The sequence below is a fragment of the Centruroides sculpturatus genome, unplaced genomic scaffold (assembly GCF_000671375.1).
Source record: "Centruroides sculpturatus isolate CEXI.00-Female unplaced genomic scaffold, Cexi_2.0 scaffold430, whole genome shotgun sequence".
Classification (NCBI taxonomy): Eukaryota; Metazoa; Arthropoda; class Arachnida; order Scorpiones; family Buthidae; genus Centruroides; species Centruroides sculpturatus.
In genome coordinates, this window is record NW_019384725.1 from 182,180 (window position 1) to 199,175 (window position 16,996).

The 16,996-nt window shown below is 29.1% G+C and overlaps 1 protein-coding gene across 1 annotated transcript in view; it reads left to right on the forward strand.

Annotated features, from left to right (window-relative positions):
* The window catches only part of LOC111628108 (UBX domain-containing protein 6-like), a 38,600-nt gene that overhangs the window by 8,743 nt on the left and 12,861 nt on the right, over positions 1–16,996 (forward strand). The window contains exons 2-5 of the mRNA XM_023371830.1: positions 5,961–6,303; positions 9,782–9,875; positions 12,847–13,038; positions 13,604–14,001. Coding sequence (XP_023227598.1) covers positions 6,071–6,303; positions 9,782–9,875; positions 12,847–13,038; positions 13,604–14,001 — 917 coding nt within the window. The 5' untranslated portion in view covers positions 5,961–6,070. The remainder of the gene's footprint in view (positions 1–5,960; positions 6,304–9,781; positions 9,876–12,846; positions 13,039–13,603; positions 14,002–16,996) is intronic.

Genomic DNA, 16,996 nt, shown 5'->3' on the forward strand with positions numbered 1-16,996 from the left:
TTATTTTTGTTATTTGACGCTATTTAGACGAATAAGCAAGTTTTCCGAAGCATAAAATTGAAGATTTCCCGCCAAAATAGAAACTTCCTGATAACATCGGAAATGACGTTCTAACATCATTTTATTCTATTTGAATCTTCAAAAAATCGTTATAATACTATGTATTAGACTTAAAATATTCAATATCTAAACCACAAAGTGTTAGCTAGAAATAGACTTATTTATAGAACAACCCCCCATTTCTCATTTCAGGGAAAGTTATAAAACAGTTGGGTGCTAATGACTTTGTGAAAGGGAAAAGTTCTACACTTAGAAACTTCGAAAGAAGGGATTTGGCCTGTACCGTCCGCGGGCCGCATAAACATTGGTAAGGGGCCGTATGTGGCCCGCGGGCCGCAGGTTGTGCACCCCTGTTTATATAAATAATTACAGTCTAACTAATTCAGAAACATTTGGATTTTAAAACTTATACTTCTAGGAGAAACACTTTTGTACAAATCTGAACTATTTGTCACAAATTTAATGATTTTATGAAATAATTTCCAATTCCTAGTAAGAAAGATAGTGTACACTTTCTCATTTTTCTGTTGCAATAAGTTTTATCTCCTGTCTTGTTTGATTTTACATATTACACATATATTAGTCATAATCAATTTCTAATCTTATCAATTTTTTAAAGTAATTATATTATATAATAATAATTTGTATTAAATAAAAATGTAAATAATTAGTTAACATTTTGTTAGAAATAAAATAGCCTAATAATTTTAATTTATGGATATTTTTGTATTAATGATTGATCTTTTATTTTGATGAAATTCACTGGAGAGAATTAAGAACAATAAATGTAAATAAAATTGTAAATATATTGCATTCTTTATGCAAATTTATAATATACTACAATTCTAATATTGGTTGAATAGAAAGTGCCAACTGATCAAGTCATGTATCTTGTGTAATCCTACAAATTAATAATTTTAGAAGTACAGTAGAGCCTCAAACTCGGCTTAATGTGGACCAAAGGGTAGCCGAGTTTGTGAAAATGCCGGGTTATCAGGAATGGGGTTAAAAAAGGATAAGTATGCGTGTTTCCTCAGAAAATATTGTACTGTACTTGTATGTATTGTTTGCTTGAGAATACAACAGAGAATAAACTGCCCAAATACCCTTAAACAAAGGAAAAGTACATTCTTTATGAAGGCATAGAGCCTTTACTACATGAAAATGAAAATTAATGAATACATAGTGTACAGTAATTTACCTGATAAGACAGACCTCAGAAAAATACTTTGAGGCATAAAGCTGTCTGTGATGAAAATTAATTATTTAAGGTTATTTTTGCCCTGCCAGGGTGTGGCCGAGTTATCCGGAGTGCCAAGTTTCCGATGCTCTACTGTATTAATTTTTGATACAGATAGTATTCAATTTTTTATCATCATCCTCAAAACATTATACAGAAAGATTTTAAGGAAATATTATCAATAAAATGAAAGTACAGCAGAATCCCCAATTATCTGACATGATGTGGACTGGTGCTACCTTGGATACTTAAAACTCAGATAAAATGGATGGTTGTGGTCACTTTGGATTAAAAGTTACAAATATAAATGATTTATATGATATCATTTTTAAGCTTCTTTCTATATCTTAGTAAATTTAATTATATAAGCAACTTTTTTTATATCATTTATTATACAGCATAAACATACAATAGTTTTAGTATTAAAAATACGTACTACTGTATTGTAGTCAGTGGTGATATTCGAAATATTTAACAAAGGGTTCGCTAACAGAAACTTTTTCCTTAACAATTTTTTTTCGCTCAAACGGTGCATTAGCAACATTAGCACAAAAACTGACCTTAAGATACCCATATAAATAAAGATGCGTTCGAAAAAATAAGTCAAAATTTAACATTTTTTATGCCAGAACTAATTTTTTTTTATAAATAATAATAAAGTGTGTTCAAAATAGTTTATTTTGTACATATTTTATTACGACACGTGTTCCGCAGCCATCTTGTATTTTCTCGCACGCGTGGGATTGNGCAACATTAGCGCAAAAACTGACCTTAAGAACCACATAAATAAAGATGCGTTCGCAAAATTAAGTCAGTTAAAATTTAACATTGTTTATGGCAGAACTATATTTTTTTGATAAATAATAATAAAGTGTGTTCAAAATAGTTTATTTTGTACATATTTTATTACGACACGTGTTCTGCAGCCATCTTGTATTTTCTCGTGCGCGTGGGATTTTGGGATCTCTCTTATGACTGCATCTAGTTTCAAGAACTCTCTTGAGTCGACCGCTACTGAACCTCGTTTCAGTCGAGATTGAAACAGTCGAGGGAGGTCGCATCAAGGCGAACGTGGTGTAGGGCTCTAGTTTATTAGTGTTACAGAGTATAATACGTATATTTTAATATATTTTTAAAAAGAAACAAAACCACTGAGAAATGTTACGTGTGTTTAACAAGGTTCGGAAAACTTTGAAAATGTTAACATCGGGTTCGGCCGAACCTGTGCGAACCCGCTGAATATCACCACTGATTGTAGTTACATTATAATATTAATGATTTGTCTCTTACTAATGATAAATGATAACAGAAACAAATAACTTTGTGATGTTATTGTTTTAAACTGTTTAATCTGAATGAGCATTGCTCTTCAATTAATTCCAGATGATTACCAGATTGCATCAGGCTATAATAGTCTAAAAATTAGATTAATAGATGTTTATATTTACTCTGCAATTATTGTATGAATATTGTGGGATGTGCACCACCAAACATATAGTTTTTTTATTGCTCCAAAAGAATTATTTATTTTTGCTTTATGATATGTTATAATAGGGTGTTTCAAGTATACTAAATAAAATGAAAACAATAAATGAAAATTTATGTTTTATCTCTAATATAAACATTACTTTTCCACTGATGTCAATCCCACCATTGGCATGTAGGTCTTGTCTTCCTCTTCTATATGTAAATACCCTGGAATCTTTACTTCCAGTAAATCTAGTAAACGTTATGAAGTTTTTTTATTTTAAATTAAGTTGGAAAAAACAATACTTTTAATAATATTTAAAGTATTACAGTAAATATGCACTCAGTATTCATGGCAAAGTGTGAGGCTCTGGACAGGTCCGAACCCTCGCTAAAATTCGCGGAAAATAATGGTTTTAGAGAAAATAATATATTAGTTAGAAATAGCTTTTTATTTTATGAAAACGCGACGCTAGACAATAGAAGACTTTTAAACAATAGAAGAAAGTAAGTCCAGACCATTTCTGGTTGGAGATCGAATTAAACTTCGATTTTGACCTCTCCCGCGTCCCCGAAAGGTTTCGAATTGTCATCAGGTGACGACGGGAGACCAATCGGAAAGGGAATCTGAAAGAAAACAGATAAAACCCCGGAAATTCGAGGACGCGAGGGCTTCTTCTCCCGAAAGTTCCAAGTGACCGACCTGTTGTTGTGTGTGTGTCTCGCACCCATCTTCGTCTCCATCTCCCGACCTCGGATCGACAACTTTCCATCAACGGAAGTCGACCGCATCGTCCCGGAGTCATCGAGACATGATGGAATGGTTCATTCGCGAACAAGGGACACTCCTTCAAAATGGGACTATCTTGGAAAGGAGAGGAAGACCCAGAGGCCGCAGCTGCTGTAGAACTTCCAAGTTTGCGGAAATCTTGTAAGCTTCTTTCGTGTTTAATAAACGGTTGTGTTGTTTGTAAACGAAGCATCTATCTCTGACTCAACTGCTTCCACATGTCGTTGATTGTTACCGCTTGGCAATCCAAATGGCAAGGGAGTCGATGACGATACATATCACATATTATCGTTCGTCGAGAGATTTTTTTATTTCTCCCCCCTCGGCCCCCACAAAAGCTTTTATGAATTACAGTGTAAGAAAAGTAGTATATTCATATACAAGTTTGCCTCAGATAATGCTGAACCTCAATTAATCTGGGCTCAGTAATTAGGGTTCTATAATGATTATCGGTCATATAATTATTTAATGTCTGGCATTTAATACTTTAATAATTATATTATGGGATTAAGATGGAAAACATAAAAATTAAGTCAATATATTTTTGCAGAAATGAATTTTTTGAAGTTTCTGTATGTAAAATACTAACAGATACCCTGGTGCTGCCTGGGCAAAAAGTAAGAGTATACATTGAAATGAAAATCATGTTAAGAGTTTTTAGTTATTTTAACCTATTAGTGTCATGTTTATCATGAAATATTAAACTTTAAAAAGAAAATGAAAACGTAATAAAACAAAATAAAAAATGACAAAAATCTCTTGTGAAGGAGTAAAGAAAAATATTGATCTTATTTAAATTTATTTAGCAAAAAATAAAAAATGAACAATCAGATTTTGAGGTAAATGGACCAAAAATTTCTGCTCTGCACTGAGTACTTATTTTGTGCTTGCTAACTTGTTAAGAATGTGATACTTTGATAGTACAGAATGGTACACTTTCATTGGTTAGGTAAACAGGAATTTGATTTTCAACAGAAAATAGTTGATTTCACCTTGAAAAAGATAATTCAAGACATCCAAATTTTTTCTATTGTTACTACTAATATACCATTCAAAGCCAAATATGAAATAATAGTCAGCTGACTAATCTAATTTCACAAAAAAAAAAATGGACAAAATATTTAAAATTTGCACCCTCAAACCTCTAAAAGTATTTTGTGCTTGCTGGTAATTTTTGTATTAAGTAATTTTCCTATTTGAATGCCACGATATTCAGCATTATCTGCTCATATAGAAAGGTGGGTCTGGTGCAGGTGAGGGATTGAAGTTAATTAACCAAGAGTAGTTGCTGATTTCTTCCTGGATGAGTGGATGGTCCTGAAAAGTTTCACTGTTTGCTCAAATCTTGCCGAGATGTATAAAGAACAAATTAACAAATGTTCTTTTTTATATGTTAAATGTAATCTTTTTTTCATCTATAATATACATATTATATATATCACAATGTAATATAACTTCTATAGCTTTTAGATTTATAACTAAAGAATCATTGTTAAATGTTTATAACAGAGCTTCCCAATATCAATCCTTTAGGGGTCAATGAGTAAATTATACACAAGAAAATATAATCACTTAGTATTGTTTAATAAATACAATTTGAAAATATTTTTCAAGAATTTTTAAATGCCATTTTTAAAATTTTCCAAATACATTATTTTTTAATAAATTTTGTGCATGTGTATGGAAAACACTTTTTTCACAAACTTTGATAAACTCCCACAAGTTTATTAAAATTCTGTTTAATTACTATAAAGTAGATTATAAACTAGATATTCCAACCTTTTTCATGTATATGAACCATTTAAGAAGGCAACCCTTTTAAAAAGTCAATATATGAAAAAGGTTAGATTGCTAGTTTATATTCTCCTTTATCAGAGTTTTGTTTAATTACTATAAACTTATAAGAGTTGTACTGTAAAAAAGTTTTAGGTGGTGATATTGTTTACAAATGTAAAATTATGTGCATTCATTTTTTAATCTCAATAGTGTTTAACTGCATTTAAACACTAGTAACTAGTGTTTAAATGCAGTTATTTCTTTGTAAAAAATAATTTAACATTTATATAAATCATATAAAATTTTTTTTGTTGTATTAGATGAGTTTATAAGTAACAAAAATACATTATTTATATAGAAGCTACTTTTATTTTTTTTATATTTAATATAATTTTTTAAATATGAATATTGCCATTTTAAGAAACACAGTTAAGTTGTGTAACTCTTGTTGTTCAGCTAATTATAGTCTGCAGATAAAGATTGATCATCTTAGTGAATTGCTATTAATTGGTCATCCTCTGGATTGACTGTTTTGAAATTCTTTCTTTAGATAAGCAATAAAAATTCTTTAAATATAGTTTTAAATGTTATATCAAAAGTAATTATATTAAATATTTGTTTTTTTAGCTGCCAACAAAATACTTGAAGATCTGAAAAAAGAAGCCACTGAATTAAAATTACCAAAAGAACATACTCCTAGAATATAATAAACAAAAGTCGAATTGAAAAGTCGAATTATGGCAGAAAAGATAAAAAATTTTTTCAAGAAAAAAAAGGTAGACAAGGAATTCAAATCAGCAGGGCCAGGGCACAGATTATGTGAAGAACCACATGTAAGTTCGAAACCAAGTTATTGGACAAATCCGTCTTCATCTAACAAACGTTATGAGCCAACAGAAGGAGTGAAAAAAGCCGGTGAAGCTGCTCTTGCTCGTATTCAACAGCAACAACAAACTCAAAACCCAAATTGGTAATTTAAATAAATTTAGTATTAATTATTATGCCACATTCATTTAAATTAAAATAAAAATTTTTAATTATTATATAATGGATAATATATATTTAACTAAAATAATAATAATAACGTTATTACAAATTTATTTATAATAATAAAATACAGTGGGTGATCGGTTAACGAACATAATCTGTTTCAAGTTTTTATTTGCTATCCGAATTGTTTGTTAACTGATTATTGATTTACCATAGGTTTTTATGGGAATTTGATTAATTTGTTTTGGAGACCCCAAAAAATAAAAAAATATATACCTTCTTACTATGTTTATTTATATGTAATAATAAAAATACATAGTCTTGCATTTTTATTAGTCATGTTTTTTGCGTTTGTGGGGGGTTAAAGAATCTGTCTAATGTCGATTGCTTTTCTCTCCAAGATTTTTCAGAAGTAATTAATAGCATTGTAATTGTAGAGATCCCTAAGCCTATTAACTTCAACCTGGTTGGGATTCTTTCAGAAGAAAACATATCTTGCTGAGTTTCTTGGTGTTCTTCTGTTGTCAGATCAGTTTCAGGTTCCATTATGAGCTCTTCAATGTTCTTTATTTCTCAGATGTTATTTTTGTTACTCCTTTAGCTGCCTGAGTATTCTTGATTACACAGTATCTTAGATAAGAGTGAACTGTGGCTTACAGTAAACCTGTTCAAGCCATACTGCCCAGCAACAACAGATATCATACATCTGCCCACTCTCTACTTTTGCTATTATACTCTCACCTTTTGAAAATAAAAACCTATGCAAAACTTAACAAGTGCCCACCCAACAGTCTTGCGAATACTATAAAAAAATTGTTTGTCAGAAAAATAAAAGGCTGGAATTACAAGGGAGAGTTTCAAAGTTCGGAGGAATACTATCCGATCAGTATATACCGAGTTGAGCGTCAATGTTGACGTCTCCCGCACTCCAAAAAGTTTCAAATTGTTATCTGAAGACAAGGGAAGACCAATTGGTATTTATTATTTTACGTCGCTTCTTATTGTGTTTGTTCTGTGAGGTGTGTGTTACCTGATCATGTGTTTGTTGTCAGAACATAAAAATCTTTCACGAAAATGTTCATTATTCAATTTGTTCATTAACCGATCACCCACTGTATTTAATCATTAAAAATTTGCTGTTATTTTATATCAATTTGTTTTGGTCTTGCTTATTATCTTTGTTGGTGTCTGTACAAATCTAAAAACTTGTAAAAAATAATTAATTTTTTTCCTCCTTTGAGATATATACAGGGTGTATCAGAATGACGTTCTAAAAATTTGGGGATTGTAGAGGATGAAATTTTGAACATTTTTATATAAGGAACTCGTAGCCGGAAATGTGATGTAAAGTTTCTACAGCGATAGGAAGTGCTTGACCGAATTTCACTTTGGTAGCTACCCTTCCATCCATTGATGTCATGTTATTATTCTTGACTTCTTCCTTTGAGGTTATGTAAAGTCCCTTGTGTAGGCAACACCTGTAGGAACAGTTCATGAACTTACGGAGCTCATCTTTACAGTATTTAATACCATCAGAGGGTAGTGTGGCATCTTACAGAGAGTCAGACAAAACATGGTTAGTCATTGCACATTATGTAAGGAAGTTGGTGGTCATTGCATTGAGCATTTACTCTAAAGTAGTGCAGCCACTGATTCAATGTACAGTTTGATTGTACTCTACTGTTTTGTCAATAATACTTGTCATAAATACTGTATTCTGCTGTTTCATTCAGCATACCAAGTGCAAAGTGCTGTAGAAACTTTAAATCATATTTCCGGCTATGGGTTACTTATATCAAAACACCAAAACGTTCAAAATTTCATCCTCTACAATCCCCCAAATTTTTAAAATGTCATTCTGATACACCCTGTGTGTGTGTGTATTTCTTAAATATTATTGCCAAAATTAATTTCTTGTTTAATTGTGTTCATAATTAATTAATGTAACTATTAAGAAGAAATTTTAATTTTTAAAATTAATAAAAAATTACATTTTTTTTCATTTATCAAAATTTTAAAACTATCCAAATTTCAATGTAAAGATAAAGATGTAAAGATCTCAATATATCTCCTAAGTCAATGATTATAGATTAATTCAGTCATTTAAAATGATTGTTGTGAGGTGGTTAAACCGTGTATTTAGTTCATGAAAAATTTAATCTGATTATAATTTTGACTTAAATATGCAGCATATATACAGGGTGTCCCAACGAAAATGAAACGGCAGAGATATCGCGTTCGTCCAAGCAAATCGCTCGGACAGGTCGATTTTATTCTCAAGGGGGATATTTTCTGCAATGTCTATGTGAGTTTACTTCCGGCGTCCAAAGCAAAACTAAACTTCCTGCCACAATGCAATCCTTTTATAGGATTGAAAGAGAACTGGATTCCACCAATCAACGCTTGATAGCTCTCCAAGACGTCCGCAGATGGCGTGATGTCTTTTAACTAATGAGCGGTCGAGTCTTCAGATGTTGTCCGAGTAGCGTTCCTATGGCGACCAACATCATCTGTCGAACGACTAAAAGCGCGGGAAAACGAGTGTGCCAGACGATTTTTATCCCGACAAAACAAATAATAATCTTAAATTCGAATTGAATCACTATGTGGTCAAGCTTAATGTGAACACTACAAAATACTGTATTATAACATTTGGAAACAGATAACACATTATCAACCTTAATTTTATGATCAACTTATTTTTCCTTGCATATGCAGTCTAGCTTAAAAGGTTTTTTTATGTTTTTTAATAGTTTGTGTTACTTTATTTGAAATAAATGTTTGTTTAGTTAATAAAAAATGAATAAGTTTTTAAAAATTTTGTTGTCTGTTGTATTCAGGATCGCAAAAACTTCATTGAAGAAAATGTCCCCCTTGAGAATAAAATCAACCTGTCTGAGCGATTTGCTTGGACGAATGCGATATCTCTGCTGTTTCGTTTTCATTGGGACACCCTGTATAATTGGCATACATCAAATTTGTTGATCCCACAAATGGAAGTAAATAGAGATAATAGAAAGAGTGATTCTGTATTAAAAAATAAAACTTATTGATGATATTTCAAATAGTTTTATTTCTTACTAATAAAACTTTTTGATAGTAATAAAATCCAGTAAAAAATTTATAGTTTTAATAAATTATTAAGTTAGAATGTTCTTGTAAACTAAGACTTGTTATACTGAAGGAAGAGGAACACACCATTTCCAATAAAAATATATTTATTGTATTAGAATCAAGATTATGTTATATCAAGATTATATTAAAATATTTCATTAACAGTTTATTGAAATCATTGAGATTTTAATGTGATGTAATTATGAAAAATTTATTTTTAGATTCTATTTAAAAAAAATAAATTATGAAAAGCAAATAAATTTTATATAACCTATTTTTATAATTTGTAATTTTTTTGTATATGAGCATCTATTTCTTGAATATCTTCTTTTATGTTTTAATAGGTCCCAGGCTGCAATAAGAGCTCAAGCAAGAAAAGAAATAGAGCTTGAATTACAAGTGAAAGAAAAAGAAAAACATAGACAAGATGATAAAGTGGTTAGTAAAACCAATTTATATTAAAGACTTATTTCTTAGGAGTATAATTTAATCTAACACACACAATATAAGCCTTTTGCAATTAAGTTATAGACTTGTCTACAACATCAGGATTTCATATATTTAGTAGTGATGTGCTGGGTATCTGCGGATATCCGAGGGGAAAAAAGATCCATATCCGTTACTTTTTAACGGATCTTTTATCTTAATGAATTTCAATACTTATATGAAATTTTAAAGATAGGTAGCAATAAAATACTAATAACTTCAATTCAAATCACTTTTTATTTCTTAAAATCACATATTTGGCACATTCATATTGCAAAAATTTTATCATGCAAAAATCATTTGCTATCGTAAAATATTTTTTCATATTACACTGTAAAACTTTTTTGTCGACATTGTTTTTATTTTAATTTAACTCAACACTCTCCAAAAACACAAATGTAATCTATGCTATCCCGTGTCACACTAAAACTATCAATATAAACAAAAACACACGCAGTGCAAGTCAAAACATGTTGCGTTACTAACACAAAGTGTCAACTATTGGTCCAAGGTCACACACACCGGCGCTGACTGAGTACAAAAGTTGATTCGTATCCGTATTCACGGATCTAGACACTAATGATCCATATATGTATACATATCCACGGATATACATTTTTAATGATCCGGCACATAACTAATATTTAGTAGGACTATTAATACTATGCTGGATTATATTTCCAGTAATTACTGGTAATTATTTTTAATAACTTTCTTACACTGATATATTACAGATTTCTTTCTCTCTCTCTCTTTTTTTTTTTTAACTTAAAACGTAATTTGAGAAATCTAATAGAACATGAAGATAAAACTAAGTTGATTATGTAGATCAAGGGTGGGCAACCTTTTTTATAACATGGGCCAGAATAAATTTTACGTTTTTTCCGCAGGCCATAGTAGTTAATTGACACCTTGTGACCTGTAAATTTTTAGTCTGCAAATATGAAATAAATAAATAAAAAGAAATTAATTACTACAGTCGACCCCCCTATAACACTGTTGATTATTCCGTTTTATATGAATTCCATGTTGTATGAGTCACTTAGATTTTACAAATGCGTGTGCCAGGCTGTGAACGGCTCACCTATTTGTAAAATCTAAGTGACTTTAAACACAATAAAAACAGCCCTATGTAGTTGGATACGACAGACATTACATTTTCTAATTGCATAGCTTTTGCACATAGATTTTCTTGATGGATGACGCGATGAGATATAAATAATTTAGAAAAATTCTGTTCTCCCATTTTTTGTTTGAATAAGGAAATGACTCCCTTATTTTTTCCTGTCATTGCTGTCACAACACTTCAGAAAATAATATTCAATTTAAACTAGACGAATTACATCGAAAAATATTTATTTATAATTTCTTCTAAACATCTCGCGGGCCGGATAGAAACTTTTCGTGGGCCGTAGCTGGCCCGCGGGTTGCCCACCGTTGATGTAGATTTCAGATATTTTGTATTATTTTGACTCACTTCAATGGTTACAGTAGGTATCTTATAATTAAATTAGTTACGATCCTGGGACTAGAAAATTGGTTAGTTACATATGAAGGTCTTTTATAAATCAAACTAAATATTATGTAACAAAAAAATGAGGACTGTATGAAGGAAATGTTTTGTTAAATTTAGTTCCACTTTGTATAATTTCTGAATGTTTAATTTTGTGCAAAGAGTTACTGTTTTAAAATAATTAATCTATGAAAATACACATTATACAAAATACAATTGATATCATTCCCGTTTATTTTAAACCTAACATTGTTTAATCATCACCTTGATTTATTCAAGGATAAATACTTAATATCATTTCAATCAAGAATATTAATAAATTCAATTGTACATTGAAAGAAATGTATGTCTTTTTATTCTTTGGATATTCTTTAATTGAATAATATGTAATCAGCTAAATTTAGTTCAGCTTCAAAAAGTCAGTTGTTAATAAGTTGTTAAAAAGTTGGTTAATAGTTACTTATTTTTTTTTAATGATTTCTTGAATATAAATTTAATTTCATTCCTGACTATTGTAAACTAACACAACTGAACTGAAATGAACTTTTGTATTTTATATGAACTTGATTTTAATATCAGATGCTAGAATTAGTGTAATATTTTGGATTTGTTATTACTGTGCATTAACCCAGTTTTGATTAATGCAGCCATAATTCAGTTAAAATTGTTTATAATTTGAAAAATTAATAATAAATTTTATACCATTAAATATATAGTTTTATAACAAAAAAACATTAATTTACATATTGGAGCTCAATAAACAATATTAAAATATAATTCCTAATTTGTATTACTATTGTATTTTAAACTGTATTTAAAGAATCAAATCTCATGTAATTATAAAATAAATACATGCTTTATTATTGAGTTTAAAATCACTGTTTATGTATTTCAACCAAAATTTCAAATTATTAAATACAATTTCAATATTTTTATATAGTGACATCACAAATTATTTTGGATCTGTGACTTATAATGGACCTTTATTCCAACAGCCTGATCACATTTTTATTATAAAGTGACTATAAACAATAATCAATGTCAGTAATGACAAAACATAACAAGCATTAATAAATGGCTTTATTAAATGTTTAATTGTTTTAGCCTCATTCTCTATAATGCATTTTAACTGCACAGTCATATAGCTGGCCATGTAATTGTTTTGTTTAAACTCAGCCTTGTTTGCTGATAGGCTGCTATGAATGCTTTATGGGATAATTGTCGTAACTTCAAATAGTCTTATGTAGAGATCATAAGTTGAAGTAAATTTGTACTGCTAAGATTGTCATTAGCAATGTATGCAAATAATTTATATTTTTATATGTAGTATATTTTTTAATGTAATTTATACACTTTAAATAGTTTATCATGTGTATAATAAATAATTTAAATAATAATTATGTATTCCAGTCTTATACTACTAGTGCACCAGTACTTGCAGTCAGTGGGGTTTATTTTTTTTGTCCATTAATTGGTCCTGTTGTTTCAACTTATAATGAAATTGAAGAAAAGATAAAAGATTATTTTTATGAGCAGCTTTATGAAGATAGAACTATTGTATCTAGTCTAATAATAAAAAGCTGTAATAAAGACAGAGATAAGGTATTAATTTGGTAACTATAATACATTAAAAATTCATCTATATATTTTATTATAATAAAAATAATTATGCTTTGTAACTTAGAATTTTCATCATAAGAAATTGTTTTGAATTGAAATAAATTTCTCGTAAAACTAATTTTAATGATCTTAGACTTGCTAATCCTTTTACATGATATATAAAATTAAGTATTTTGTACTGAAATTTTTAAGTATAGAAATGAAACTTTTTTCTTTTTAATTATGCTTCTTTATATCCTAAAAGTATTTTTTAAAAATACTGAATGTTTCGATTCTTTTCTCTTAACATTTTATTAGAATTTAGACACCATTATTAAGCTATATAGGTAAAATATGATTATCATAATAATCTTCCAAATATTTATTTTGTAAGGTTATTAAACTTTATAGTGGATATAAATTCAATTTATATATCTTTTTATTTTATACACAAAAATTGTTTTAAGAATTTATCAATGAAGTTTTTGACTGATTTTAATAAATTTTTATTGATTAAAAAATTTCTTAATCAAAAAATTTCATATATTTTTATCTATTATTATTATAGGTGAAAATTGGAGTTGACACAATTTGTAAATACTTCAAGAATATTATAGATAATCCAGAGGAGGAAAAATATCGCAAAATTAAAATGAGTAATAAAATTTTTCAAGAAAGAATTGTTACACTAGAGGGAAGTTGGGATTTTTTTATAAGTGCAGGATTTCAACAAGAAACTTTAGAAAAGGATGATGCTAAAGAGGATTATTTGGTATTTCCTAAAGATAATACAACAGACACATTAGAGACAGCAATAGACATTTTGAAATCAGCTGAGCCAGTTCTACCACAATTAGATCGTAGTATTAGGGTTCTAATGCCTAGTGCATCTTCTATAAAAATTAATTTACCTGATGAATTCTTTGGATTGAGTGCTGAAGAATTGAGAAAAGAACAGGAAGAAAGGTATTCATATATTTTTCTGATAAATTTTAACTATTTTTTTTTTTTTTCCTGGCTTTTCCAAAAAAGTGCTTAGGCATTTTTTTTATATTAGAGCAAATTTTTTCCAATTATTAAACTTTATATCTGCAAGATTTTATCCTATATAACAATATCAGGCTATGGAATGGACTATTTAAATTTCATAATCTATTGTAACATTATTAATTTATTCTTATTAAACTGAAATATTTAAATGAATACAGTCAAACTCTGTATACAAACTTAATTTGTTTTTAAAAGTTGTTTGGAAACCGATTTGTTTTCAAACCAAAACAACTTTTCTCATAAACAATGTAAAATGGATTAATCCATTCTAGACCCCAAAACAAAGCCTTTTTTACCTTTTTAGCAGCATTTCATGAACAAAAATGCAATATTGTATATAATATCTATATCCTTTTTATATATAATACATATTAAAAGCAAAATGTTTGGTCACTGCTAACTGAAACTAACACTTTATAAAAAGTACTATAAATAGAGATTTGACTCTGCCTGGATGAAATATAATATAACCAAATCAATTAAGACAGATAAGTATTTTATCCACACTTTCTGAAATATGTTTCAATTGCTTTGATATAAATTTGAATTAATAATAATAATAATAATATCAATATCTTTATTAGTAATAAGGCCATTAGCCAGTTACAAGGGATGTTTTTTTGTGACAATCAATTCATCTTATCACCAATAATTTCTTTTTCAACATCAACCATTCAACCCAAAACTCCATCATTTTATACTAGATACATATTCTTAATTAGTACAACTTGTATCAAACTACATTTATATTATTCACTTGCGCTTAAATTATTATTTAATTATTAAATTCTTTAACAACATAAACTTCTGTGTATAGTTATATAATCTATAAATTATATCTATTGATGCTCTATTAAATACCTCATACATTTCCTTTTCATTATTACATTTAAGTAAACATTGTAGCTCTAGCTTCTGTGCTAGTTTCTTAACATCTTTAGAGTCACAAAACAGGTGAAATTTTGAATTTATTTCTTGACATCTTGGGCACATAGACCCAGTGAAATCGATAATTTTATTATTAATTAGTATCAATTTTTTATTTAGTCTAAGTTGCACAAAAAAATCTTAACGTTAAACGCTAGGTTTGTTAACATATAATTGTTATTGAATGGATACTCCAGAATTATCTTGTACCAATCTGGTTTCTTTCTATTATGTAAATCTTCGATATCCTGAGATAAAGTAATTTCTTAAAACATTTTGTATTAATTGGTGATAATGCTGATCACTTAACTCTGGTCGATCCATGAATATATTTACAGAATAACCAAACTGATTCAGTATTTTTGATAATTGGGTCACCCAGTTTCTATCATTCTTTTTCACCAATGACTTATGATATAATTGATATAGCAATATCGTTGATAAATTCCCAGTATCTCTTAATTTAAATAAAAATTTCATATATCTCTTCATTAATGATGTACATAATTTGTATCGACTCAGTTCTAATCTGATTGCTCTACCAGGTATGTTATATTCCAAAAAGAAAATTCTGCCTATAAACTTGTTTTGAATTATCTCCACTTTTTGCCAGTGACCAAGACTCCAAATTGGAATAGCATAGCCAATTGAATTCATAATAATGGAGTTAAACAACCGAAAGTGCACTTGTATATTTTTTTATTTTAGCCTTAGAAAACAATCTAACCAAATTATTTAATAACCTGTTTGCACCATTGGCTGACCTCTTATACTGTTTCTCAAATGCTAATTTTGGTGTCAATATGATACCCAAGAATTTTGTTTCTTGAACTATTCTGAATTCTTCTTTGTCGATGAAAACACGCGTGTTTCCTCGGTAAATTAGAACCATTCCTAAATATCATAACCTCAGATTTTTTTGGATTTATTTTCAATTTCAGCTCATCAAAATAGTTTTTCACCAATAAAATCTTCCTTCTTAAAGCCGCAGACGTTGGAGCAATAATCACTATGCCATCTGCAAAAGCTATCGAATGTATCACTTGATTATCTACTAAGAACCCATCACCTTTATTTTCAAAACAACTATTTATATCGAATGTATAAAAATTAAAAAGGTGAGGTGACCAAAGGTCTCCTTGCAATAAACCTCTGTACGAATGAAATGAAGGCCACTGAGTATGACCTTGCTTAATTGTAACTTTATATTGGCCAAAAAGCACTCTTACAATATTTATTAAACATTATTAAACATATTTATTAATTTTTTGTAAGCCTGCAATACTTACAGAATCGTAAGCCTTTTCCAAGTCTAGAAACAATGCGAAAACCTTTTGCCTTTTTTCATTAACTGTAACTGAACTATTGTGATTAATGTGAATAGAGCTAATTGGGCTCCACCATTTTTAGTGAATGCATATTGAGTTTCATTATTGTAATTCTTTTCATTTAACCATTTATTAAACTTTAATGACAACACTGCTGTAAACACTTTACGTAGACCAGAAAGCACCTCAATCCGACGATAATTAGTTGGGCTTGACCTTTCACCATGCTTATATACATGACAAATATTACCTCATTCCAATTATTTGGTACAATTCCCTGCTTATAAAACCCATCAAACTGTCTTGCTAAAAAGCTAACCATCGCGATTTTAATTAGCCTTTGATAAGGCTCGATTAAGGCTTAATTGTTTTTTAATGGGATTTTTTTTATCAAAATTAATTAATCGTTCTAAAGTTGTAGTGCACGCATTTGACTTCGGTAAAGTTATTTAAAGCTACTTTCTAATGTCAAAAACGACCTCCAATAGTTTTTAAATTTTTTTAATTAATAGATTTTATTATATATAAATTTAATTAATTAGGGGGGGCGGAAATCGCAATTAAAATGTTAATTTTTAAAAATATTTTAAAATATACATGTCGGTCATAGTCACCCTACTTTAAACCCTTGTCCTCCCGAGATGTATATGAGAATG